At 42.6% G+C, this 26,102-nt stretch overlaps 1 protein-coding gene across 1 annotated transcript in view; it reads left to right on the forward strand.

Annotated features, from left to right (window-relative positions):
- Positions 1–6,949: 6,949 nt before the first annotated feature.
- The window catches only part of RCAN2 (regulator of calcineurin 2), a gene marked incomplete at its 5' end in the record, with an annotated part of 85,349 nt that continues 66,196 nt past the window's right edge, over positions 6,950–26,102 (forward strand). Inside the window, 2 exons of the mRNA XM_084261657.1 lie at positions 6,950–7,050; positions 15,927–16,153. Coding sequence (XP_084117783.1) covers positions 15,929–16,153 — 225 coding nt within the window. The remainder of the gene's footprint in view (positions 7,051–15,926; positions 16,154–26,102) is intronic.

The following is a 26,102-nucleotide window of genomic DNA, read 5'->3' on the forward strand; positions in this document are numbered from 1 at the left end:
TAAGCAAAACTCCTTAATCTGACATTTTTGAAAGCCTTTCTGTGTCAATCGCTGTAATTCTGGATAAAGATTAATAAAAGGCAAAAAAATCTTGTACACTGGGCTTCATCAAAGCTGTCTAGAACTGCTTCAGAACTGGGGCTCCTAAATTCTACTTCTCAACAATTAGCAAACAACAATTACCATAGTATTCACTTCATAGGAGTAAACTGTGTCTTGCAGTTCATCACACTCTGTAGCCTTCTCATTAGCACATGTGAAAACAGGCTTTGTTGTATCTTTGTTTTCTCAGTTGCTTACATTCTGAGGCAGATTAAATAATATATGCAGAAGCTCAGTCTCTGTTTAGACACCTAAATAAGCATCTTGATTTTTCAGAGCACCTACAAGTCTCAGAGTTGCACACTGCTTCTGAAAATCAGGCCATTTATTTAGGTGTCTATATTTAGGTACACGAGTTTGAAGCGTTTGGCTTGAGGTCACATAGCTATGGCTCATTGCATTTTTTTTTCTTTATTTCCATTTGGGTCACAATGGGCAAGTCACTTTGAATCTTTCTCATCATGAATCTAAGAAATAGGAGGAGAGGTGGTAAGAATTGCTTGCTAAATACCACCGTGACGCTTAGCACTTCCTCAAATACATGAAGTTTCCTTCCTGGAGAATTTCAGTCTAAAAATAGATAGAAATCAGTGCATCAGAAAGGTGATGCAGTGTGTTTAGAGGCTGAACTCACGTCCTGGTTAAACTGTGCTCATTTCCTGGATTTTAATTGTATGGCATCTTTGTCATCCCTTCTATAAGCTCATGATCATTTTTGACAAGCCAGATGTTTCTGCTTCCCATGTTTTGATTGGGTAAATCCTAGAAATGAAGTGCTTGTACTTGTTAACACATGGCAGCAAACCACAGTTTGTTCTTGAGGAATTTGAGCTGACATTATCAGTCAAGCTGTTGAATTGCGACTGTACCTCCAAGACTGCTTTTGAATTTGCGTGGTAGCTAGCACAGGCCTTGACCTTAGTGAACCAATTATGAAACAGTCTAAGACTCTGCAGAGAGAAGATCAGTGGGAAAAGGGCAATCTTTTAAAGAAACAAGGAAATCAGTCTCCTTAAAATCCTGTGTCTGCAGTTTGATATGGACTTGTTCAGCTCAGAGAAGAGAAGGCTCCAGGGGGACCTTACAGCAGCCTTCCAATACCCCAAAGGTGCCTGTAAGAAAGCTGGGGAAGAACTGTTCATGAGGATATGTAGCAGTAGGAAAAGAGGTAATGGTTTTAAACTTGAGAAAAGGAGATTTAGGTTGGATCTTAGGAGAAAGTTCTTCAATATGAGGGTGGTAGATCACTGGAACAGGTTACCCAGAGAGGTAGTGGAGGGCCCATTCCTGGAGATATTCAAGGTCAGGCTTGATGGGTCTCTGAGCAACCTGATCTAGTGAAGATGTCCCTGCTACTGCAGGGGGCTTAGACTACATGACCTCTAAAGGTCCCTTCCAACCTAACATACTCTATGATTCTATGATCCCTCTACTTTCACAGGTGAGCTGCTTGTAGCTTTGGTAGCAGGTATGCACACGATCAGCGATTCACACAGCGCTGCCTTCATTTTGCATAGGGATGATGCTGAGAAGAAACAACCCATAGGTCACAACAGTCATCTTAAATACCTTATGCATTTCAGCAAGATGAAAATTTACTCTTTCAAATGGAGGAATTTAAATCTGGACTTAATATTTCAGATTTGAGAGAACTGTACTTGTACTTTAAAGATGATATTTGTTCCAGAACAAAAGGCTTTTTTTTTTGGTTTTGTACTTTCATGAAACAGAGATCATTTTAAAAGTCAATGAAACCCACTTTTCCCCTTGATCTAGCATGCATCTAGGCTAAAAAAACATTTCTTGGTTAAAAATATTCCTTAACTGAAAATTGGGACATGGCATTTTTGTTGACTTCAAAACTGAGGGTTAGCTGTAAGATAATAAAGCTTTATTTTGTGTGACTTTATGTTAGATACAGACTTTTTGGTATGTCAAATCAAAAAGACTTTTCTTTAGGCAGCTCTCACTCTCAGAAGTGGATGGAAAATGTGAAGACTTTGTTCCTCTTCTCATTGCCTTAAAAGACACAAGTTTCCTGTTTGACCTCTGTCTGAGTCTGAAGATGCTCAGAAACACCCTGAATATACTGGAGAGAGGGTTATAGGGAGCAGCAGAGGCAAATGCAGCAGCTCTCCTGCTGCAAGGCTGGGAGCTCAGGTCTTTCCAGAGTGGTGCCACAGGTTCTCCCGACCTGCCTGACCCCCACATACCAGATTTGGAGAGAACTGGCATCCCTGTGCACAGCTGAAGCACGTGCTTCTCTGAATCTCCAAATCCCTAAAGAAACAGCCCTGCTCCATGATCAACCTGGAGTATCATGTGCAAGGGCTCTACAGGCACTGAAATCTTACAGTGAGTGAAGGATACTCCCCTTTTCTGCAGCAGTTTTCCATTGGGGCAGTAATTAAACTGGCACCCAGAATGGTACAAAACGCTCCACAGGTGAATGAAAAAGAAGAAGCAGTTTTTCCTTTGCACATTTTTATTTAAACATCTGCAACACATTGTCTCTAAGCTGCTCTGCAGTTGCTCTACACGCACGGGATGGCACTGTGGAGGTGTCAAGGCTACGCTGTCTCACTGCACTGAGTGACTGGGTGATAAAACAGCAGATGAAGCTCGGCGGTGATAAGCGCAAAGCAACGTGCGTGGGAAAAAATAACCCTGCCTCTATGTACATGGAGACTGGAACAAGCTATCTCTTTTGCTGGGGGCTATCTGGGGGTTGAAGTGGAAAGCTCTCTGAAAATGTTAGTGTAAGGCTCGGAAGGGGTCAAAAAGGCAAACTGAATGTTAAGAATTAGTAGCTCCCCCCCTTAGATGAAGAGGGGAGCCCCAAAGTTATAGGATTCTATCGCTCTCATGCGTATAGTTTTTTCTGAGTCCCTTGGCTATGCAGCTCTCGCCTGTTCCAGATCAGATCATTTAGGTTGGAAAAGGCCTTTGAGATCATCAGGTCCAACCATTAACCTAACACCACCAAATCCAACCACAAAACCCTGTCCCTGAGCACCACATCTACACGGCTTTTAAATACCTCCAGGGACGGTGACCCAACCACCTCCCTGGGCAGCCTGTTCCAGTGACTGATAAACCTTTTGGTGAAGAAATGTTTCCAATGTAAACCTCCCCTGGTGCAACTTGAGGCCATTTCCTCTGGTCCTATCATGTGTTACTTGGAAGAAGAGACCGATCCCTGCCTCACTACAACCTCCTTTTAGGTACATGTAGAGGGTGATAAGGTCTTGCCTCAGCCTCCTCTTCTCCAGACTGAACAACCCCAGTTCCCTCATCTGCTCCCATCAGATTTGCAAAATTCTTCAAGCAAAATTCAACAGTCATTTTAGTAGAATCAAAGTTTTAAAAGTAGTGTTTTCTAGTAAAATTAGAAAGGATGTAGAGAATGGTGATGAGGTTTCACAATGGAAATAGAGAAAAACACATCATCTTGAAAGTGGAATAGCTGAAGGGAAATCCACTTAAGAGTCTGGAAAGTAATGATGATGAGAGGATCAAAAAAGAAATTGCCTTTACCGCCTCTCATAGCAAAGGAACACTTAATAAAGCAATCAGGAGGAAGACTTTTGAAGTTGTTTCTATACAGTGAAGAACTGTGATGGCACAGCATATTGTGGAAAGCAAACGCACAAGCATAGTAGCTTAGATACAACCCGGAGTTCCAGTAGTCCCTACCTCACTAGTTGCTGGAAAATTGTAAGGTAAATAGGATAAGAGTAAATGTTCTATTTTTACACTGTTTTCCTAAGCACCCAGCCTTGACTGCTGGAGACAAGATACAGAGCTAGGTCCAACTGTGGGTTTATATTCTGAAAAAGTAACAGAAACAATCAAGGGTATGGTAATGCTGATAGTGTCAACATTAATTTCACTTGCTTTATCCACTCTAATCTCCAGGCTCAGCCATTTGCAAGAAATCATAATCCATATCTGGCCAAAGAATTCGGGATTATCCCAGCGAGCAGAAATGCAAAGGAAGCAGCATTTGCTCCTTGAGAATGCACAGATTTTGTGGCATTACTTAGTTCTTCAGAAAACTTTGTCAAAGCTCCTGCAAAGGCTGTGGGAGTGAGTCGGTGTTTGTGTTCTGGTGATCAGAAATCAGCATAACATAGGAGAGCAAAGTGTTTTGGTTACAGCACTTTATTTGTGTCGAAGTTCCGTACATTTGAGAGGCCACTTTCACTTACAGATCAAATCTGTATGTAAGAAGCAGGTGCAGACTGAAGATAATGAAGCTTAGGGTCTGGATGAGGTGGGCTAAGCCTGTGTGCCCTGAGATATCAGTAACAAAACTCCCACTCACTTCTGTGGGAGCAGGACTACAGCACTGCTTGCAAATCTTGTAAGTGGCAGCTGTTTTATCACCTCCTTCGGTTCGATTTCCAGAATTTCAGCTTCCTCCAGATTTTGGCACTCTACAATGACTTGGGTTGTGGGAAAATGCCCACAGCATTTAGGAAGCATGGCCCGAATAGCACTGGGGCCTGAACAGGTAAGGGGGTGTGACTCCCCAAAGGGTGTTCTCTCAGTTGCTCTTACTCCTTTAGTTTTGCAATGCCACTTTTCTGTGTCTAAATAATATATTATCTTGTGACCTTTCCTAATACAAACCTTTAATGCTCACAACAGGCCACATTACCCACCCTGCAATTGCTGCCATCCTCGCTATTACCTAATTCAAAGGACATTTTTACTGCAGTGGAATTTCTCCCCTCTTAATTCTATCAATAACGACTGGAAGGATATAAAAGCCAAAGTTCTGACTTAGGCATTCCTGAGTTTTCCTGAACATGGATGAGCTTGCTTTCACAACTGCAGAGATTCCCATTTCACTACAAGGAAAACATAGACTAGGGCAATCCATCACAATGAAAGTGTTCTTCCCAATATGAAAATATAAAAAAGAATAAAACTTGAGATTGGCTACTGCAAGCAAGACACAGAGAAGAGGTGTGGGGATGAAGAGACACAAGGAAACTGTGTAACATAAAACATGAGACATGTTCTACATGAGTAAAAGCACGGTAGATGCTCTTCCTAGTCAGGAATCTAAGGCACTGTGCAAAGAGACCAGGTATAAACGGAGACAAAAGGAAGATATCCAGTCAGGTTTAGTTCTGAACACAAAAACCCATACAATAAGCATATAATTTGATTTGAAACCTGAATAGATTATATCGTGACACCTTTGGTTCCACAGCTTGCTTTCTCTTCTGCACAGTGCCCAAAGCAGTAAGACCATGGTCAGGGATTCATATTTTAGGCACAAGCATGAAATAACAAGAAATAAACAATTAATACTATCAGTTCCCTATTTTATATTAAAAAACAAAGAAATGTGGAACCAAAGAAGAAAGCCTGGAAGGTGTCTAAACAAGATATGCAGCAAGGGATACGTCAGTCTTTAGTTAATGGGACCAGGAAGAAACTCTTCCGTTGCAAGAGCAGCAACCTACACTGCATCGCTCCTGGGTATTTGCAGAGATGAGGTGGGAGATGCTATCGATCTTCTTCATTACAACTAGGGTTTTTTTCTGCTATTATTGGAAAGTGCTGCTATAAATGGCACACATCTTTTTATATATTTTTAAATAATGAGGAATTATTCCTTTCATGGATTTTTTTATAGGGTATTTAATAATTACCTGGGAGTCTTCTACTTCCCCGTTGTGTTCTATAGATTTTCCAAGCCCTCTTTACAGAAACCTATTTACATTTCTGTATCATCCTATTGATTGAATCCCTCTGTACTACATTCCAAAGCGAAGACACTGCAGAAAAATCGGCATTAGCCTCTGACTTGCAGCTGGAAGAGAGAAAATAGCCCTTCCTTTAATGAAGCATGCCTTGGGGGCATCTGAACGCTTTCTCTGCTTTTAAAAATCATGACCACGGTTGGCCTTGATACACTTTTTCCCACTGTAACCCTAATGTTGCTAAAAGTCCTACAAATGCACCTTCTGGCCTCGTCTGTGAGAGGGAGACAGACCTTATTCACCTGTTAGTGTGAAGAAGGGATGAATGTCAATGGTATCTGTTCCAGATGCATCTCAGTTCTAGGGCCCGTCTGCTTAGGGGTGATCGGAATGGTGCTTGGGAGCTCCTTCCCCCAGAGGTATTTAGGGGTGGGGGCGGGCATTAGGTTTGTCACTAAGCCGGTGGTGAGGTGTAGTGGCACTATGTGAGCATCCATTCCACCCTCTCTCCATCCCACCCCCTCCTACCCATTCGCATCTGACTTCACCCCATCCCATCTGACTTCACCCCATCCCATCTCACGTATCCCTACCTCATCCCACTTCACTTCGCTCCACCCCTCCCCTCCCCACCCCATCCCATCCCATCCCCATCTCATCCCATCCCCATCCCCATCCCCATCCCCATCCCCATCCCCATCCCCATCCCCATCCCACCCCTCTGCCCGCCCCACCCCGCCTCACCTCAGAGCAGGGGGAGCGACACCCTGAGGGAGGGAAGCTTTACCACGGACTAGTAACGAGGACACAAACCGCTGCCTGGTCCCTGCCACCCCGTGGGTGCCGGGAGCAACGTGAGACCCCCACCCTCCCCGCTCTCCCGGCTCCGCAAAGCCGGCGACACCTCCGCCCGCGCCGGCCGCTGAGACCCGGCGCGAAGCGGTTGGAGGTGAGGGGCGAGGTCGGGGCTGGAGGGGGCGTGGCCGATTTGCCTCTCGCGTTCTTATTGGTGGCTCTGGCCTGCCCGTTTGGGTGGGGAGTTTGCTGATTGGGTTGCGGCATCTCCCTCGCCCTTCCCTCCTCGTCCTCCACCTTCGCCTCAGTGGCGCGGGCGGGTGAGAGGTGCGCGGCGCTCGCTGAGGAGCCGGCGGCGCGGTCTTCGGCGCTCAGCGGCGACAGGGGAGGCGGACGGGGAGGCGAAGGGCGAGCGGCGAGCGAGCTGCGGCAGGTAAGGGCAAAGCAAGGCCGCCGCCGCCAGGGACTCTTTCTCCGGTGGGGCCGCCCGGTCGCAGCCCTGCCCCGCTGACCTGGCGCCGTGCGCCCGCCGTGGCGGGGTTATGTAACCGCCCCGCCGGGTCTTCCCCCCGGCTCCCGCCGTCCTGCCCCCTCCTGGGCGCCGCTCGTTCCTCGGGGCTCCTTTTACCGGGGAGGGAGGGAGGGTGTTCAGGCGGGCTGCCGGGCTTTCCCTCTGGCGGGTTTCGGTGCCCGCCGCGCAGCTCCGCGGGGGCGGCTGGAAGTGGCCAGCGGGCGGAGGAGATGCGCGGTGTGGGAGGGCGTCGTGGCGGGTCGTCCTGCGGGGCAGGTAGGTCCGTCCGCTGGGGATGGAGAGGCCCCCAGTGAGGTGAGGGGGAGGCGGGGTGTGCTGGGGTCTGCGCGGGGCGGGAAGCAGGGGCAGGCTGGCAGCGGTGCAGCCCCGTCCCGGCTACTTGTAGAGCCTTCAGGCTAAGGCTGGCGTGCGGGGCTGCAGCGAAGCCCCTCATCCTTGAGAGAGGGAGAGGCTTCTTGGGCTGCTTTAAAGTTGGCTGCGGCATCGCGCACCAGCGTTGTTTGACGCTCGCGTAGCCTGCAGGTAGCTCTGAGAAACTTGGTTCGGGTTTTCCCCGCCTCTCCCGGACTCTTTTGTGTCTCTGTAGAATACTTTGGTCCTTCGGATGCTCGAGTTTAGGATCTAATCTGGTTTCCTGAAAGGAAAAACGGGTGGTAGGCTTATACAGCTGGAAGAAGTCAAGTGAGAGCTGTAGCTCAGTCAGGGGCTGTGCCTGACAGGAGCTGCTGCGTTAGGCTTTTAAGTTCTGCGCTCAGGAATGGGCTCTCCCTCTGTTGTTCACCTTGTTAGAGCGGTTGTTCTGTAGAAAATGAGAATTCCTTTTCTATTAAAACACGTAATTTCTGTAAGGAAACTCCACTGCATTTATCCTTGCAGTAAAGCTAAGCTGTGTGGTTACTCATCATCCCTCATCTTTGGAATTTTGAATACTGTAAGAATATAAAACAAGGAGGAAAACTGAAAACGAATCACAGTGAACAGGAACAGATGATTTTCCACAGATTATCAACTTTAACTAGTAACTGTTACCTTTTTCTAACAGCAGGAACTGTCCCGTTTTCCTTAAAGTTTTGTGAAGCTGCTCACATCAGCAATGTGATGTGGTTTGTCTGTCCTTTCCCAAATATTGGTGTGTATTCAGATCGAGTGGCTTGATTTGCTGTTGTTTATATTGGAAATGTTTATCATTGCATTGGAGTCTTTAATTTTTTTTAAGTTACAAATTACTTATATGTACCAGCAGAAATTCATTTTCAAGGGAAATTTGAAATTCTAAGTCTTCATGGTGTCTCAGGAGTATCTTCTAGGAGTTAAACACTGTTCCACATAGGTCTGATTTACATGGTTTCTTCCTTTTTCCCTCACAACAGGGAAAGGGAAGGTAGGGCTTGGTAAGAATTGGGGTACAGTTGTGAATTTTATGTGACAAGTTAGAGGGCTATTAAACGAGTGTTCTACTGACCCCTCTGTGAGGTGACAGATCTGGCTGAAGGCCAGTGATGTAATACTGTGTGGCCCTTATAAAACTGGTTGGCTTTAAATAGAGTAGTGTCGAGGCCAAGTGAAGGTAATCAGGAAGCTTGTTCTGGTTCCTTTGGGTTTAGGGAGGGCTTTCTCTTCTTTGAGTACCTTAATGTTACCATGGTAACATTAAGTGGTTGATTCAGCATAGCCCAGCTTCTTGACCTTAAGAACAATGCATAAAATCTTCACTCCTTGCATCAGTTAATCAAAGTATCATCTTCTCCCTGTGGAATGGGGCTGGAGCCTTGGCTTGATAGGGTTGAAGACCAGTATATACCAGCTCGTTTTCTGCAGGGTTGGAGATACAGATTGCTTAGGAAGCCAATGCCAACTGAGTTCCTTTACTGGTCATAGGACACATCCCTGCCGTGGGATGCACATCCGGCCTTTCCAAGCAATATACAGGTCTTGGACTGCTTGAGCTGACCAGCCCTGCTTTAGATGCATAAAAGTGAGTAGTCCCTTTGTGTGTTAAAAGCTTCCAAAAATAGTTACAAAGCCTTAGCTAAATTCAATATGGCTAAAGTGTCAACGGAAAGGATTGGACTATTTGGGATCTGCACTGGTTAGCATTTAAAATAAATAAATAAATAATATCATCTTCCTCGTATTTGCCACTCCTGGAAGAGATTGACATTATTTTTGGGTGGTGCTAACCAAACTGGAGTTAAAATGTGAGTGGACTCCACTGCAGTGGGGGAACAGTCGTTGCCCAGGTAGGAGGTGCAGAGGGGAAGGTTGAGGGAAGGGGTGACTATGTTGCTTTTGAGGCTGCATCAGTCATCCTGTTGCACGAGGTCTTGCTCTCCTCTTTGTAATTAAGTAAAGTGCCTCCAGTTAAGTCTGTGGGAGATTTCAATAGCAAAGTATTAGCACCATATAAAGATTAATACTAACCTCCAGTGTTCGTTGGGCAGAGTGGAATGAAATGTCAGTAGGTTCCTACCATCAGAACTTTCCTGTTCCACTCATACCTGCTGCCAGAGCCTTCTCTGAAGGTCCACTTGACTTCAGCAAGAGTTGTATCCTCAGGTTAACACTTCTGACTCTGCTTTCATTAAGCCAGTGAATATTTTTAAGTAAGAAATGATTACTTCAGTAAGATTTGGGCTGGAGGAATCCCAGGCATAGATACAGACTGGGAGAAGAGCTCCTTGAGAGCAGCCTTGGGGGTTCTGGTGGATGAGAAACTTAACATGAGCCAGCAGTGTGCTCTTGCAGCTCCCAAGGCCAATGGTATCCTGAGCTCCATCAGAAGAGGAGTGACCAGCAGGGACAGGGAGGTGATTGTCCCTCTCTGCTCTGCCCTTGTGAGGCCCCATCTGGAGTCCTGTGTCCAGATCTCGGGCCCCCAGTACAATAAAGATGTGGAACTGTTGGAGAAGGTTCAGAGGAGCCACAAAGCTGATCAGAGGGCTGGAGCACTTCCCCTACAAAGAGAGGCTGAGGGAGCTGGGCTTGTTCAGCCTGGAGAAGAGAAGGCTGCGGGGGGACCTCATTGCAGCCTTCCAGTACCTGAAGGGAGCAGAGAAACAGGTGGGAAATCAACTTTTTAAAAGGGTAGATAATGGCAGGACAAGGAGGGTGGATTGAAGCTAAAGGAGGGAAGGTTTAAATTAGATATTCGGTGGGAGGTCTTTACAGAGAGAGTGGTGAGGTGCTGGAACAGGCTGCCCAGAGAGGGGGTGGATTCCCCATCCCTGGGGGTGTTCAAGGCCAGGTTGGATGGGGCCCTGGGCAACCTTGTGTAGCTCCAGGCCTGGAGGTTGGTGGCCTTGCCTGTGGCAGGGGGGTTGGAACTCTGTGATCCTTGGGGTCCCTTCCAGCCCAGACCATTCTACGATCTCACTCAGAGGGCTTGATTCCTCTCCTCTTTCACCCTTTCCCTTGGACTTACAAAATCTCATTTTTTTTTTTCATTTCAGTGGGATCAGAGGTGGAATCCCTATGCTTTTTCTGGACCCTTCTAGAAAAACAACTGCAACTTCTTGCTTTATTGTTTTCCCAAATTTTAATTCCTTTAGATTACAGCTTCCAGGTTTGCACTTAGGATTCAATAATGCTTTAAATATAATCACTGTAAACTAAAAGTTTCTATTTGTAACATTTTGTTTGCTTTATTCTATTTTTAACTATGTTGTTTGTCATGGCAAGTACTGTTCAAAAAAAAAAAAAAGAGAAAGTAAAGTTTCCTAGCAATTTCAAGAGATGTGTGCCTGTTTCTTGACGTCCCCTAGGGATTCTTTTTAAAAACTCTTAAGGCATTGAAGTGGTCACCAAGGAAATGCCTTATTAGTTTCCATAAAACCAGGGGATAAATCTGTATGTGCTTGGTGATACATAGGCATTGGTCCATTCAAACACTCATGTGCTCAAGTTATTTTAGTTCAGCAAAATTTCAGCTGAGGTTCTCTGGTTAATTTCACAATGAAAAGTATATCTTTGCCTTTTCAGTTTGACACTGAAAAAGCAGTGGTTTTAATAACATTTTTTTCCAAATAGAATCTTCAGTCAGCTATTGCTCTCTGCCCATGAATATAATTTTCTGCTGGTCTCTGTCAATTTTAATTAGAGGTGTACCATGTCTGAAAATAGTGGGGTCACTGAATGAATACCTATTTCCCACCTGGAATCTATACAGAGCTTTTGGTTACAGGATCTGCTGGGTTAGATACTGAGGAGACCTAATCTGTTCCAGGAGGAAGGCATTTCACATTTTGAGCTATCCCAAATTATAAGTTCTTGCACCCCTTAATCAGAGGAGAAGTTTGCAATAACTTAAGCAGTGTAAAGTGATGCAAATTGTGTGTATGTATATCACAAAAGGAGTGACAAGGAGGTGCCACCTAGGGCCTGGAAGGGTAGGGGCTGCAGTGATTTTCCGAGGGTTAATAGTGCTGCACTCCTGAGGTCCTCTGTTCTGTGTAATGTATTTTCTGACTTGAAAGTTTAGGGTCCAAACCCTACACCAAGTTCAGAAATAACTTAGGTTACACATGAGTGGATGATACATAAAGAGGATAAATGGATGTGGACAGGAATTGGTGGTAGTTGGTCGTTGTGCTCAGGGTCATGTCAGTCTCAGCCTTCTAAGGGGAGCAGCCCTGCTACAGAGTTTAGTAGTTTCCCCTTTAAGGTCTTGGTGAATTAATTTAGCATAGTATTGGTGCTGGGTGGTGTCTTAGTGTTACCATGTTATTTTGTGGCACTGTCACTTCAGAAATTCTATGTGATATCTTCTGGTGTCTTAAGGATTTGAAAGATTTCCTGACTTGTGCCTTTGCTTCTCACTCCCCAACTCAGTTTGAACTCTTTCCCTTTTAAAACTAAGATGAGTACACTTTACCCTTATGTGGGTGTATTTTTCTTTCTTTCTTTTTTTTTTTTTTTATTTTCTAATATAAAAGAGATCATAAGGAGGAGGAAGTTAATTTATTTTGTCAGAAGCTGTGGAAAGGAGTTTGAATATAAATACGAATGTGATCCAGTGATTGTATTATAGTTATATAAAATATGACTTCTAGTTGTGTCTATTTTATATGGCAATCCAGTTCATGGATGATGTGTGGCTTTAGAATTAATTGTTTTAAGGGATTTGAAATGTAAATTATTTTGTTCTAATTCAATTCTTTCTATGAAAAAAAAACATAGTATAAGAATTGGAAGGAGAACTTTTTCTGACAGAGGACTGCCTGAAGTAGCTAAGTAAATTCAAAGAAGCCACAAAATACCATTACCACACCTGAGCTCTAAAATGTTTGATGGACATAATAAAGGATACATAGTTAGGTTTGTTTTTTACACATCTAGCACTGTAAATATTGCAGAAAGAAGTAAGAATTCCAGCTCATCACTGGCTGAAATTGTTTGATATGGTGACTTACGAAGTTCCTGCAGAGCTGTGGAGACTCAGCTTATAGTTTCAGGAATGGTTTATGCAGATCAGTTGCTGAAAAGTAAAATTCTAAATTTTGGCTTTTCAGGAAAAGTGCAGAACATTCTGGGAGGCTGCTGTAAGGTCTCTTAAAGCCTGTCAAGGTCCCTCTGAATGGCATCCCTCCCCTCCAGTGTGCTGACTGCTCCACACAGCTTGGTCTTGTTGGCAAATGTACTGAGGGTGCACTTGATCCTTTAGCAAGGATGTTAAACAACAACAGTCCCAGTAGTGACCCCTGAGGACCATCACTTGTTACTCACCTCCACTTGGATGTGGTATCATTGCCTCTTGAGTGCAGCCATTTAGCCAGTTCCTTACCCAATGAGTGGTCCATTCGTCACATCCATGTTTTTCCAATTTAGAGACATGGATGTCACACCAGGATGGACTCAAATGCTTTGCATAAGGCCAGGTAGATGACATTGGTTGCTCTTACTACCAGTGCTGTAACAAAAGTTTACCAATTTTGTCAGGCAGGATTTGCCCTTATAGTGAAGCCAGGGTCACTGTCACCAGTCACCTCCTTAGTTTCCATATGTCTGGGCATAGCCCAGTGAAGTCTGACTTCACTGCCATACTTTATGGTGAAAGTGAAGCTTATTTAGTAGACTAAAAAGTAAAGCTTAAGAAATCAGCAACTATAATTGGAGATGTGTATGGAAAGCAAATATTGTACTGAATTGCTTCTCTTGTTCTACTTAGGTTCAAAGTTCCTGTTTTATTACATCTTAGGACATTCTTGTAGATTTTAGGCAGAAACAAGAATAATAAAGTTTAATCTCCCCCCTTCTCACTAGAATGCCTACTGGGTGTTACTTTGTAATCCAAGTTGCTATGAGTTTGCAGTATCAGCTTGTCATCTTTATCCTCTGACTTGAAACATCCTTCTCTGACTGGACTCATCCTGCCTAATGCTTGCAGGGGGAGGAAGTATCGTACTTACTGTGATCATCAAATACTCAGGATCTTCATTGACTGCAAGTAGGTTGTTATGAGGGACATATTTTATTGACAAAAATCTGTAACATCCCAGGCTTGAGATTTAATTTCATACCCCTGCAAGCGATGGATATAATCTTGATACAGGGTAGATGTAATGGCAAACACGTTCATCTACTCCAAATGCAGACAACTCTGATCTGTTAATGCTTTGTGCTACAGTGGTGATGCCTCCTCAGTAGTGCCAGGTAATACTTACCTGGGTATTTTACACAGAAACATACGGTCATACTGGGCTTGAGTGATTTGGTTACAATACCAGAGGCAATATTGCTGTCATACTGAGTTCATATACACTTCATATACTGTTTGAAGTGCTAGCTGCCACCTCCAACACTTGTTCAGGCTCTTTTTTTGCAGTAAAAAATAAATTCCTTGACTGAAATTAGTTGCAGATGATTGTGCTAATGTTAGACTGAGCTGGCAAAGATGCTGGTGTGTATTTGATAGCCTAAAAACCTGTCCTCAGGTTGACACAGTAGAGAGGGGTAGTGGGCCTGAGGCTTTCACATTACGCTTACTCCCTTACAGCACTGCCTCCTTGTTTTGTTATAAACCCCTCCCTCATAAATTGCTCACACAGAATAAAGGGCTGGGAAATGATGCTGGTTTTAGCTGTGTAATATATTTTAGTACCTGAGAAAGGAGGACAGCTGAGATCCTGTGACCTGCCAGCTCTCTGCACATCACTATACACACTGCGAGTGGTATTGCTCTGGACAAGGTCCTGAGTTATCTTGGTGTGACCTTATGGTTTGAACTAGATGACCTCTGCGTGCCCCTTCCAAACTCAGTTGTTTTGACAACTTAAGCTAACAATAATTACTAATTATTGATTAATTGCTAATAATTACTGGGTAATCTGCCACAATCACATGATCTGAGAGCGTGGCAAGTGTTGACTTGGTGCCCCAAACTAATAGACTTGGGCATGACTTCAGTTTGTTTTCCTGAGGATTTCTGTTGTTAGCCCTGAGACTCCAGCAGTAACAGCTACTGATGCCTCTGTAACATAAGGTTACTGGATGATGTGCTTGTCATCAGCCAAATGTCACTTCAGAGCTGCAGCAGAAATGAGGTTATGTGAAAGGCACAGGCATGGCAAATTAGCTCCACAATTTAGCTTTGCTTTACGAAGATTAAGCCTAAATAAACCCATAGGGTTTAATTTTGGACACTTGTTCTAAATAGTGTATGTGAGCCTAATATTTACAACTATTTATAGAAAATAACAAGCACGCATAGAGCAAGGGCAAATCTGAAACAGATGAGCATACTGTGTTTATGTAACTCTCTAACTTCTTATGAGAAGAAAAAGCAGCTGATCATTGCATATTGCTATTGAAATAAATAAAACTGTAAGAGAATTATTTCTTTGCATAGCTTCAGGTCAGCCTACTGAAGCTCTGTAGAGGTTATAGGTTGGTGTCTAATACACCTGCACTGAGGGTTGTCTGTACTAGCCATGATAAAAGTGTGAATTTATAGCAATGAACACACTGGACCTTTACTTACTCTGCTTGGCTGGTGTGAAGTTTATTCTTGTATCAACAGTAAGGATACTGTTTGTATGGGCTTGTTACTCCTGTGTCCTTCAGTGTGTCTTAAAATGATCTTTTTACTGGGATGGATTTGGAGTAAGGGCTCCAATGTCAACAGGGTTTTCCTAAAAGGTGCTAAGAATCGTCTTGAGTCATTCTTCCTTTCCTTTTTTTTTTATTTGCTAATGTAATTAAGATGTGAAAAAAGAAATTGCTAATGGGCTTGGAAAACCAGGAAACATTCTTTCCTTAAACTGTGGAAAAAATTGACTTTATTCTTTGTGATAGTGATGTGGTTTAGTTGTGCTGTTTTTCAACGATTCTGTATTCATCCTATTTTCCAACAGGGTCTCCTTTGTATTTTATTTTTCCTCTTTGAGTTGATACCTGATATAACTTTCATTTTCTTCTTACTTACTACATTGCACTTTCTAAGCCCAGTGCAAGCCGAGAGGCATCATCCTGCCTTCCCAGTGACATGACTCTCCTAACCCAAATACTGTGTAGTATTTTCTTTGAGGGCAAGGGGCACCAAATAATGCCATTGCAGCTTGTGCTGATAGGGCTGGGTCTTCTCTGTGCCAATAAATGAGACTAAAGCAAAGTCCCTATTTGAGCTTGAGTGAAACCAATTTCAATACCCTGTTCCAGAGGTCATTTGTCGCTTTAAAACAGCGTGACACATACTGCAAGCTAGGGATTTCTGGGTTAACTTGAGTGAATGTGGTGTTTTTGTAAACCTGGTGTAACTGTGTCTCTCTTCTCCACGCTGCCAGGGATGAGGGGAGACTCGTACTTCTTTGGAATGCGAGGCCTTGGTCACTATGGCTGCATCCCGGAGGATGGAGGACAGTTCTTATTCTACTCCATACACGGAGACAACGATTTAAAGAGATGCTTTGCAGAGGAAGATTTTAATGAAATCATTGACTTCAACGATCTCCCGAATTCTCTCTTTGCTTGTAATGTTCACCAGTCTGTGTTTGAAGATGAGGACAGTAAGGTACAGTGTCAGTTTCCATATTTTCAATGTGAGAGAAACATAAACCTTGTGCTTGTTTACTGCAGTTTCAATGAAACAGTTTAATGTCTTGTACAAAGAAACTGGATCAGAGATGAGTTTCCTCAGGTGGCAACAGCACTCTGCCATGATGTTTATTTCAAAAGCCTAAAATCCTTTTAGTCAACAATGACAAACAAAAGTATTTCTCTTTTGTTCAGATTTGGAGAATACTGAAATGTGGGTGCATGTCTTCATAGCAACCATAGCTGCTGTTATGATGGAGGTTGCAAAGTTAAACATGTCTGAGTTTGTCCCACTTGTTGATCATGTTCCACTGTAATGGGAGGCTGCCTTGTATTTTCTCATATGTTTTAAGTTACCTGAAATATGGTTTTATCAGGAAAAATCTAATATGAATGATAGTGAGAACATAGACAAGAGGAACTGCCTGAGAATATTTTTAGCTCTGCAGTTAGTTTAAAAGAGAATGGCTGAAAACAGTATCCTTTTAAAGTAAAAAATAATAGGAAAAAAAATTCAACTTTTGTCAGAAGTGTTCAGTTCCTCCTATGTCTTAGCTTAGTATTCTTCCTGGTGGAGATGCCAGGAATATAAACATGATAGCTTGGGGCATTATTGTCTGATGAAAGTAACCTACACTAATTGTTACAGGCACATCTGAGGCTACTTGAGTGTCTTGTCCAGAATTTTCAATTCAAAAACCAGCTGGGATTGGTAAAAGTGGGTTTTGACTCGATCTGGCTGAAGTATCTGGATAAAAGAACAGATCAGATTCACCAGCACTGAAACTGGTGAGGGTGGACGAAAGGTCTATAGTGGGGAAATTACCAGTGGAAAGGGAAATAAAGCAAGGTTTCTAAGGATACAGGCTTCCAGTTAAAGGTACTGAAAGGGGTTTAGGGTGTACAAGCCGAGTTGTTTGTAATTTAAATTTTTAGACACCTTTGTCTGCTATAATGATGCCTTGTGTTTGAGTAATACAGATGAAAATAAAAGTTCACACCACAGCACTAAACAAAATTAACATTTATATATAAATAAATTTCTAAATTTCAGTCTTGGAAAACAGTGCACCATTCTGTTGTATTTAAGCCCCTTTTACTGATCAGCTTGTGTTTATGTTGTGCCATTTTGTGAAATTTTATAACTAATCTGGTAAAGAACTTCATTAAAGTTAAAGGGGTCTGGAAGTCTGGGTTTAAAGGAAGAAAACAAAAGCCTGCCTAGAACTAGAGAATCTCTCTTCATCCTGCAGCAGTTCTATCCCCACTTACTCCCGAGCTTTCCCTTTTGAGAGCTGGATTCTAGTATTTAGCTGATGGCTTAGTTAGAAAATGGAATGGGTGATTATGTAAGTACGTGGGATAGCAATCCCCAAAGACTTGCAGGACTTAAGGATGTCTCTTAAGAATAGCAGCTGGGTTGTGGAGGTGGATATTGTGTTCTGTGTGCATGCCTGTAAACTCTCTGTCAGTGACAGGGTTTGAACAGCTCTGTTTGCAGGTAAGCAGTTACTCCCATTAGTCTATATTTAACTAGATGGGATTACCTTCAGATTTCTCATTAAATCCAAGGACCTGGAGAGCTGATTATGATTTTTATTATTCCACTAGAACATGTACTTGTGTTCCCAGTTGATTAATACCCATAATCCTTTCTATTATTAACTGGTGCTGCAGGATAAGAGCACACATGAATTCAACACAAAATATTGTTGTTACAAAACTGAAGTGTAGAATCTCACACAATCATAACTAATAAATGCTGCTAACAATAATATCTTCAGTTACCTATTGATCCAATAAGTTTTTGCAATGCATCTTTGACTTGTGACCTGTGCTTCTAGGAGGAAAGCGGAGGTGTAACTGGTTTGGAACTTACAAGTTAGTTACTAAAGAAAGAGATAAACCTGTCACTCTAAACAGTTGTTTAGATATGGTATGTGGACTTGCTGCATAAATCATGTTTGAATATATAAACTTCTGAGTGGTTTTGGCATGCCAACAGTATAAAGGTAAAGAATTCATGCTGTTAATTAAGTTACATTACGTGAAGTGTCTGAGAGGCTGAACTGTCAAGTTCAGACTTTTAACATATAAATATCTGAGCAGCATACTCACAAAAGGGAGGTTTTAAACTTTTTTTTTTTTATTTGAAGGCATTTAGCTGTTTTGTATCAGATATAATGTAAGGTCCAGTTTGTGCTCGAGTCAGTATGGGCTTGCAGCAACCTTGAGGGAACACTCAGCTGCACGTACACCCGTACTGTGGATAAGCTGATTCACTTTGTTCTTGCTGCATCCTGTATCAGATATACCCTTCTGACAATATCATGTGGCTGTATGCTGCTGCTTAGAAAGGAGTCTGAGCTGCCTGCCAAGAGCAGTGATGGCATTCGTAGGGAGCCTGAGTTTGGACCCTCATTTTCTGAGGATAAGGAATTCTTGCAGCTGAAGGCCATGTCCTTTACAGATGATCAAACTGTATCAGGCCAGGCTTGAGTTTTCTCCTGTCTGGCAACCTAAGGTCATAGAGGGAGTCCAAAGAGTTGTGGGCCCTGGGGTCTGGAGACAAGTGGTGCCATGTGGCTCAAAGGAAGCTGCTCAGGAGTGACTGCCTGATCTTAAACACTGGCAGAAGAACAGGGGCATAAGTACTAGCCACATATATCTGATTCTACTGCAGTAACAGAACATCTGGTTGAAAAATACTTTCTACCTTTCAGACCTGTGTTCTTGGAAGGAAATACCTACTCAGATCAGGAGAATGCCCTGGATAGCTGGGCTGATAAGAGGGGCATTTAGGGATTTGCATGGGATGGCTTAGCTTCAATGTGTTAACAGCTTGCTACAACTGAAGGAGGTGCTTTTGCTCATCTCCACTCCCATCATAGACACCCTGCTCCTTCATACAGAGAATAAAATTGTGCCTTCTTTACACTGTGACTAGAAAACACCGAGCCCTTTGGTTTTAAGGAATAACAAAAGTGTGGAAAAGTAGCTTATCCACAAACCTGTTGCAAAGCTGGGATCACATTCAGCAGTGTCCTCATCACTGTCCTGTGTTCTGATCACTTGTTTTGTTGTGTAACCTGTTAATGGTAGGAGCAGATGTTTTAGGAGTGTGCAGTACTGACTGGGTTGGGTCATGGAAGTCTTATTGTGAAGCAGCTAAAAATAAAATTACTCAAACCCAGGGGTTTGCCACATGTCTCTTGGAAAACTGGTGGGACTACTTATGAGGACAAGGTACAGCAAAATTGAGACCGTTATTTTTGGCTGGACAGTGTGACTGAATGGGAGGTGCTGGTCCTTTTATCTTTCCTGATAAAGCAGTTGTGGTGGAGAGCCAAAGGGCATGACTCTGATTACTCCTAAGGGTGGGTATGTGTGTGTTCTAACAGCAAGTTCCAACATGTAGCCTTCAGGGTTTCCAGATAGTAACCCTTCTGTTGAGCATATATTGCTCTTCTGTAAAACCATCTTTTCTATAAGGGGGGCATGTCACTTCCTTCAATCTGCAATCAGTAAGCACACTGTCAAAGTGAAGTATCTTTGTCTGCTAAGATGGTTTCTTCAGGTGCTGTCATGCCTCAGGAGTTGCTCACACAAAACTGTCACTATTAGAGTATGCCTACATGAGGGAAGGATGCTGTTTGGAGCCTGTATGCTCGTCTTTAGCCACACTTTTGGATCAAATTAGAAGGAAAACCTGTTAAACTTGAAAGTTTTATTTCAGATGAAGACAGACTGATCAGTTTCTGAGCCTTTTATTTATGGGGGAGCTGCCTGGTGGATGATAGCCAAAGTCATTACGTGCTTTTTCTCACCAATGTAAGTCAGGCTGATAGGAGATACTATTATTTCTGCATGAGAAAATAGTGACTAAACTTGTGCAGTTCTGGACTTCCCAGTACATGGAAGACATGGACATTGTGGAGTGAGTCCAGTGAAAGGCCACAAAAATGATGGGGGAACTGGAACTTCTCTCATTTGGAGAAAGGCTGAGAGAGCTGGGGCTGTTCAGCCTGGAGATGAGAAGGGTCCAGGATCCCATCGGTGTGTATTAACACCTGAAGGGAAGGTGCCATGAAGACTGAGCTCCTTCCAGCTGTGCCCAGTGACAGGACTAAAGGCAGTGGGGCAAACTGAACCACAGGAAGCTTCCCCTGAACTTCAGGGGATGCATTTTTGCTGTGAAAGTGACTGAGTGCTGGCACAGGTTGCCCGGGTAGGTGATGCAGTCTTCCTCTATTTCAATACACTCTTCACAGGGGTATTGAAAAACTGACTGGATGTGAGCAGCTGGCTCTAGGTGGCCTTACTTGAACAGGGGAGTTGGACAAGATGATGTGCAGAGAACCTTTCCAACCTCAACCAGTCTGTGATCCTGTGAATATGCATTAAATTGTATCCTAATTCTTGTGTGAATGCAAGATTGGGGAATGAGAGTGATTAAGAGTGGATTTCCTGAACACAGAGCTTCAGGGAGGTAAGAGGGGGAAGGGAGGAGAAAAGTCAAACTAACAAGTCAATGGAAAAGATAATCCTGCTTTAATGGCAGGACTTTATTATGAAAACAGTTGCTATTTTCATGAGGGATTCCTTCACATCACAACTTTATTTACATATATTGGATGACTACTTGCTTTTACTACAGAACTAACTCTGTGTTAGACTTCCTTTGACTCTTCCCCCACCTGCTCCCCCCAGGATGTATTATTGAACTTGTGCCTGAAAAAGATTTAAGGCTACCTCAAGTGAGTCCTGGAATATTTGTCCAAAACTGATGCTTTAAGAGAACTCTGTAGCCTTAGTTGGAAAGGCTTTTTGCCTTTGTGCTTGCATTCAGCACTTCACAACAAAACACATCTCCATTCTGCTATTTTTATTTTTTAAGGTGCAGTAAAAGACACTGGACTGTTCAGTGGCCTGTTGTGTTGTCTTTAACTTTTATATGTTAATTCTGGAACTGAAACTTTCTCCTGATGCTCTGACTCTGAAGCATATAATTGAAATGTGTCTGTTCAGTGCTCCTTTTAAACAAAGTGGAGCCGGTGTGTCTGCTGCCATGTGTGAAATGTTTGTGGATCCCATTTCCCACAGGCCAGTTCAAGAAGATGCTCTAGGAGGCAGGATGTGTTTCTTTAAGGAGAGATCTGTTCCTTTTGCCTTCATTTTTAAAAATCTAGATTGTGAAGTCAGAACCTCTTTGGTAATATTACATCACTGAAGCCTCTAGGTGTTGAGTCATCATTATATTTAGAGGGTGGCACACTTCTTTTTAGTCTAATATTAGTATTCAAGCCTGGACTCAGTGGAAGGTCACCCTAGCAAAGATGAAATCACCACTCCAAGGCTGGAAAGGCATGCAGGGTTCATTCTGCCTTCCTGGTACACTTGCTGTTGCTTTGTTTTACTTTCAGTTTTTCTCCCTTTTAAGGTTGTTGTCCATTGATATGAGAATGTTATCAGAAACTGCCACTTGAAGCAGACAGCTGTGGAATCTCTACCTACTTGGTTTTGTTCTGCTTTATAAAGGAATAAATGTTTCTTTACTATATACTGTGTATGCATCTAATAAAGTAAAAATGGAGAGAGCTTGCAAAGAAAGGATGCAGAAGCTGTGTCCCCAGTGTTGCATGATTTATAGATGAACTAGGGGAATCCTACCTCAGGCCCTTCCCTGGGTGGTGGCTTACAAATATCTAAGAGCTACTTTTTTGTCTGATTATGGAAACAGTAAAATGAAGCTATAGGAGGCTGTTCTTGCTTTGACAAGTATGCAGTCAAAAAATTCATTTTCTGTGATATTTATATTTTACTCTCTAACTAATTTCAAATATTTGCTCTATGAACTGTATCTGTGTGTCACGGTGGTTCAGCTGAAAGCACCTGTGAACTCCCATGTTCTGCATCTGAGATCCCATCTGACTGCTGGAGTGATAATCCCAACCTTTTTCAGTCTCTTTATAAGTCCTCTCTACAACCTCACTGAGGTGTGGGTATTTGTCATTCATAAATCTACCTTGCTTTACTTTCTAGGATACATCTGCTGGACTGTGTTAGTCATAGACTGGTTTGGGTTGGGAGGTACCTCAAAGCTCAAATAGTTCCAACCCCCTGCAATGAGCAGGGACACCCTCCACTAGACCAGGGTGCCCAAAGCCCCATCCAGCCTGGCCTTGAACCCTGACAGGGTTGACACGTGGAGTGATGCTGGTACAACAGCTCCGCTGTATAGTTGTTGTTCTAGTGCTTTACTCCCAGGTTACTTGTGGTTTATGTTGAGGACAGCAAAAACAGTCACTTTATGCAGTTAGGCATATGTACTGTATTGTGTGAGCTACCTCAACCTGACTTGTACCAAGAGCCCCAAATCACATGAGTGTCTGGAACTCCCTTGGACTAACACCAGGTAACAATAAGGTGCTGTGATTTTAGGGGAGAAAGGGGAGCAGTGACCTTAACCTTCAATGACATTTGCCATCTATTGAGTGTTCATTCTGGTTTTGGGCAAGAAAGTGAATTCATTTTGATTGGTGCAGTTTTGTGGTTTGTGTATTCAGAATTTTAATTCGCATTTATAAGGAGATTATTTAAGATTACTCTTGTTGCTGTTCATAAGACCTTGCTGAGGGTACTAAAGGCAGCTTATGTATTTATATTCTCTCTGAGGTGGTCTGCACAGTTTCTAATGGAACTATAAGGCATCATTAGTCTAGCCTGGTTTAGGCATTCCCTCTGTCTTCCTTCTTAAAGGGTCTGGCTGTTACTGAAAGGCCTTTGAAGAAACTCAAAAGGCCTTCTGAGATTGTGCAGCTCTAACAGTATGATCAAGTTGAATCTGTGCATACATATGCCCACTTCATCCCATGCAAGTAGAAGCTGTGCTTGGCCATGATTATCCTGTTGCCATCCAGGAATTACGAAACTCGAAATATTCCTCATTTCAGTGTTCAATTCCTGCTCTAATAATTTAGATATACAGTACTTGGGGTTATTTTCCCATCCATGCACGTGGTGCTTGGTAGCACAAATGCCCTTGTTTTCATGGGAGAACGTGCCTGGCAAAAGACCAACTGGGTTAAAAGTACTCCTGCATTTGTTGCAGCTGAAATTTGGAGTAGTGCTTCAAAGCATCTAACTATGCTAGTTGTTTGTAAATTACAAAAATAAACTGATTAATGTTCTTTCCAGAACACACAAGGCAGCAGTTACTTGTCTGCTTTTTAAATTTGGAAACGTACTTTTTTTCCTTAAGAGCAACTATGGAAAAATTCTTCTGGTATTGGCTTTCTGTGGTCATGCTCCACTCTGCAGTCTAGAGGGAACACGTTATCTTAAGAAACCAAGGTGGGTGGGAAAGCTTTCCTTGAAAAGGGTAATTCAGGGTAAGTACTTCAATATTTTTTGTACAGGAATATAATTTCTTATCAGCTCTACTAAAATATACAGAGCTTTGAATAATGAGACATTTTAAGAAAGGTGTTGGTAAATCCATGCCAAGGTTTTTGAGGACCTTCTGTTGTGGTATGAGAAAACATAAGCTCTGGGAACCAAAGGGAGTTTGCAAGGTCTCATCTGTAAGTCAATAAAGAATCAATCTGTTAATTGCTCCTTTCTCTAGCACAATGGACATTGTAGGATAAACCCTGGGTAGGTTTGATTCAGACATCCCTAAACACTGTACAAATTTAGATTAAGATTCCACTTTGCAGTTGTCTGTCTCCTGTAATAGGTTGAACTAAATTCCTGGACTCAGATGCCTTTTGATCTTTGAGGAAGTTGAGATCTGGCCTGGAACACTGAAGCTAGTATGCCTTTCCTCTGCGCTCCCTACCAGTGCTAGTTGGGACGTGGAGTTCAACCAAGGACTTCTGTTGACAGAAGTTTTGTTGGTGATTTTTTCCTTCCAAGTATTCTGCTTGAAAATATTTGAGAGTTTGTGTGTATGTGAAATACTGAACCTTTTTTTTTTTCCTCCAAGATGATAGTGGGGTATGTGGCTTTCTGGGGTGATAAGAGAACATAACAGCAATCTCTCCATGCAGTTTTATGCCATTCCCAATGTACCAAGTTTGAGAGCGTTTGATTTACTGTAACTGATGATACTTGGTATTCTTGACCAGTGTTACTCCTGGGTGGTCGTTTTGTTTGGTTTTTATGGGGGTTTTAATTTACTTTATTTTTTCTTCTGCCTGGCAATCTGAAGTATATCAATTTTGTAAAGCAGTATAAAGTCAAGAAGATAGACAGTAGGTTACACTTGGAATAAACCACAGCACTGATTTCTCCTAGAACTTCCTTGCATCTGCTTGAAACTTTTGTGTTGGCAGAGTGCATTATTAAGGCAAGAAGTCAACCCTTCTGATATCTGCTGACACAAGCAAGAGCTACATCTTTCAAAGGAAACAGCTGACTTTATGTAGTCTACAGAAAAGTCTTTGGTTTGTTCCACTAAGTACTTCTTATCAGCTAATATCTGCTAATAATCAAAAGCAGTATTGCCCTTCTCCTAGCAAACTGTCATTCTGGAGCAAACAAAAATACTGTTTTTCTAGCTGATAGTCATCAAAAAGTGCAGTAAAGCCATTCTAATGTGGTTAGGGCAGCAGCTGTTCCTTATTTTCAGAGGTCCTAATCCAGCCACAAGTTCTGATATCAGTTTTCTGGCCCAAGGAAAAGGCTTGTAAGTGAAGGTCAGCCTTCATTACCAATGCATAACGACATTGCATTTACAGAAGCTACACTCTGGCTTAATCGTGTTCAAAGCAGTAATTTAGAACACTAATTACTGGTTATTTAAGGGAATTTCTCAAATGTGTTGTACAAAATACATATTAAGTGTTCTGCACCAGAGTTTAATGTAATGAATAAATCAAATAATGCTTGGTAGAAGAAGGAAAAAAAGGAACATTTCAAGAAGAATGTAGTTTTAAACAATGAGGGATATAGGAAGGTAATTTGAGGTAATAGAGAGTGGAGGAGAAATGGTAGCTTTAAAGTTGTGTCATTAGCTGAGACAAATTCCCCAATAGATTGGAGTGCAAAGGTGAGAGATCATATTCAGAGTTGAATCAAGGTGAAGTGAATTGTCAATTACTTCTGTGCGTTGGAAAACATGTTTTCTTCTGCACCAGATAAACTTACGCTTTGTTGTGTAGACAACAGATCTGCTGGGAAACTCTTACCAGTTTGTTTAAATTCTTAGTTTCCTGGGTAGTATGAGAATAGGCTTACAAAAGAATGTCTTGTACTTTTTTATTGTCTGCTTTAATGTGATTACTTTCAGCTATAGGATCTTTAGCTCTAATTTGAGTGCACTTTATGGAACCTTTACCCTGCTTAAGTTACCTGAGTTTTGTACTGGGCTTGGAAACTTAATACAGAAGCAGAGGCTTTTCAAATATAGTAGATGTAATGTGTGGTTCTCAGAGGGATAAGAGAAACCTTTTCTGTATGATAGACACTAATGAGCTGGAAGTTAAGATGACAGTAAGATGGGAAAAAGAAGTTACAGTATCCCTGGCAAGAGAGTAAATGAAGGCATCTGTTACAGTGCGCCGGGGTGGATTCAGATGGGTATGTGTTGTCTTTAATTGGCTTTTCTGTTAGTCTAAAAAGCATACAGGCATTTTAAGACTGCTGCATGCCATCATTTATACATTTTACATTCAGTATAACTGTAACTGCAGTCCTGGGGTGAAACCTGATAGTTTTATCTCCATGTTTCCAGTGTGTGGCTGGCTTACAAGGAACAAACCAAACTGAAACTTCAGAAGATGCTGAAGAAATGAGGTACCAGCCCCCTGACTGAGTGGGAGTGGGTCACTGTCCTAAGGCTTCAGTAACAGACTGGTGTGTACCACCATGATAAAGTCAAGTCTCTTTTTATTCTTTGTGACCCTTCTGGATGCTGATGGTCT

Source organism: Gallinula chloropus (assembly GCF_964237585.1).
Source record: "Gallinula chloropus genome assembly, chromosome: 3".
NCBI lineage: Eukaryota > Metazoa > Chordata > Aves > Gruiformes > Rallidae > Gallinula > Gallinula chloropus.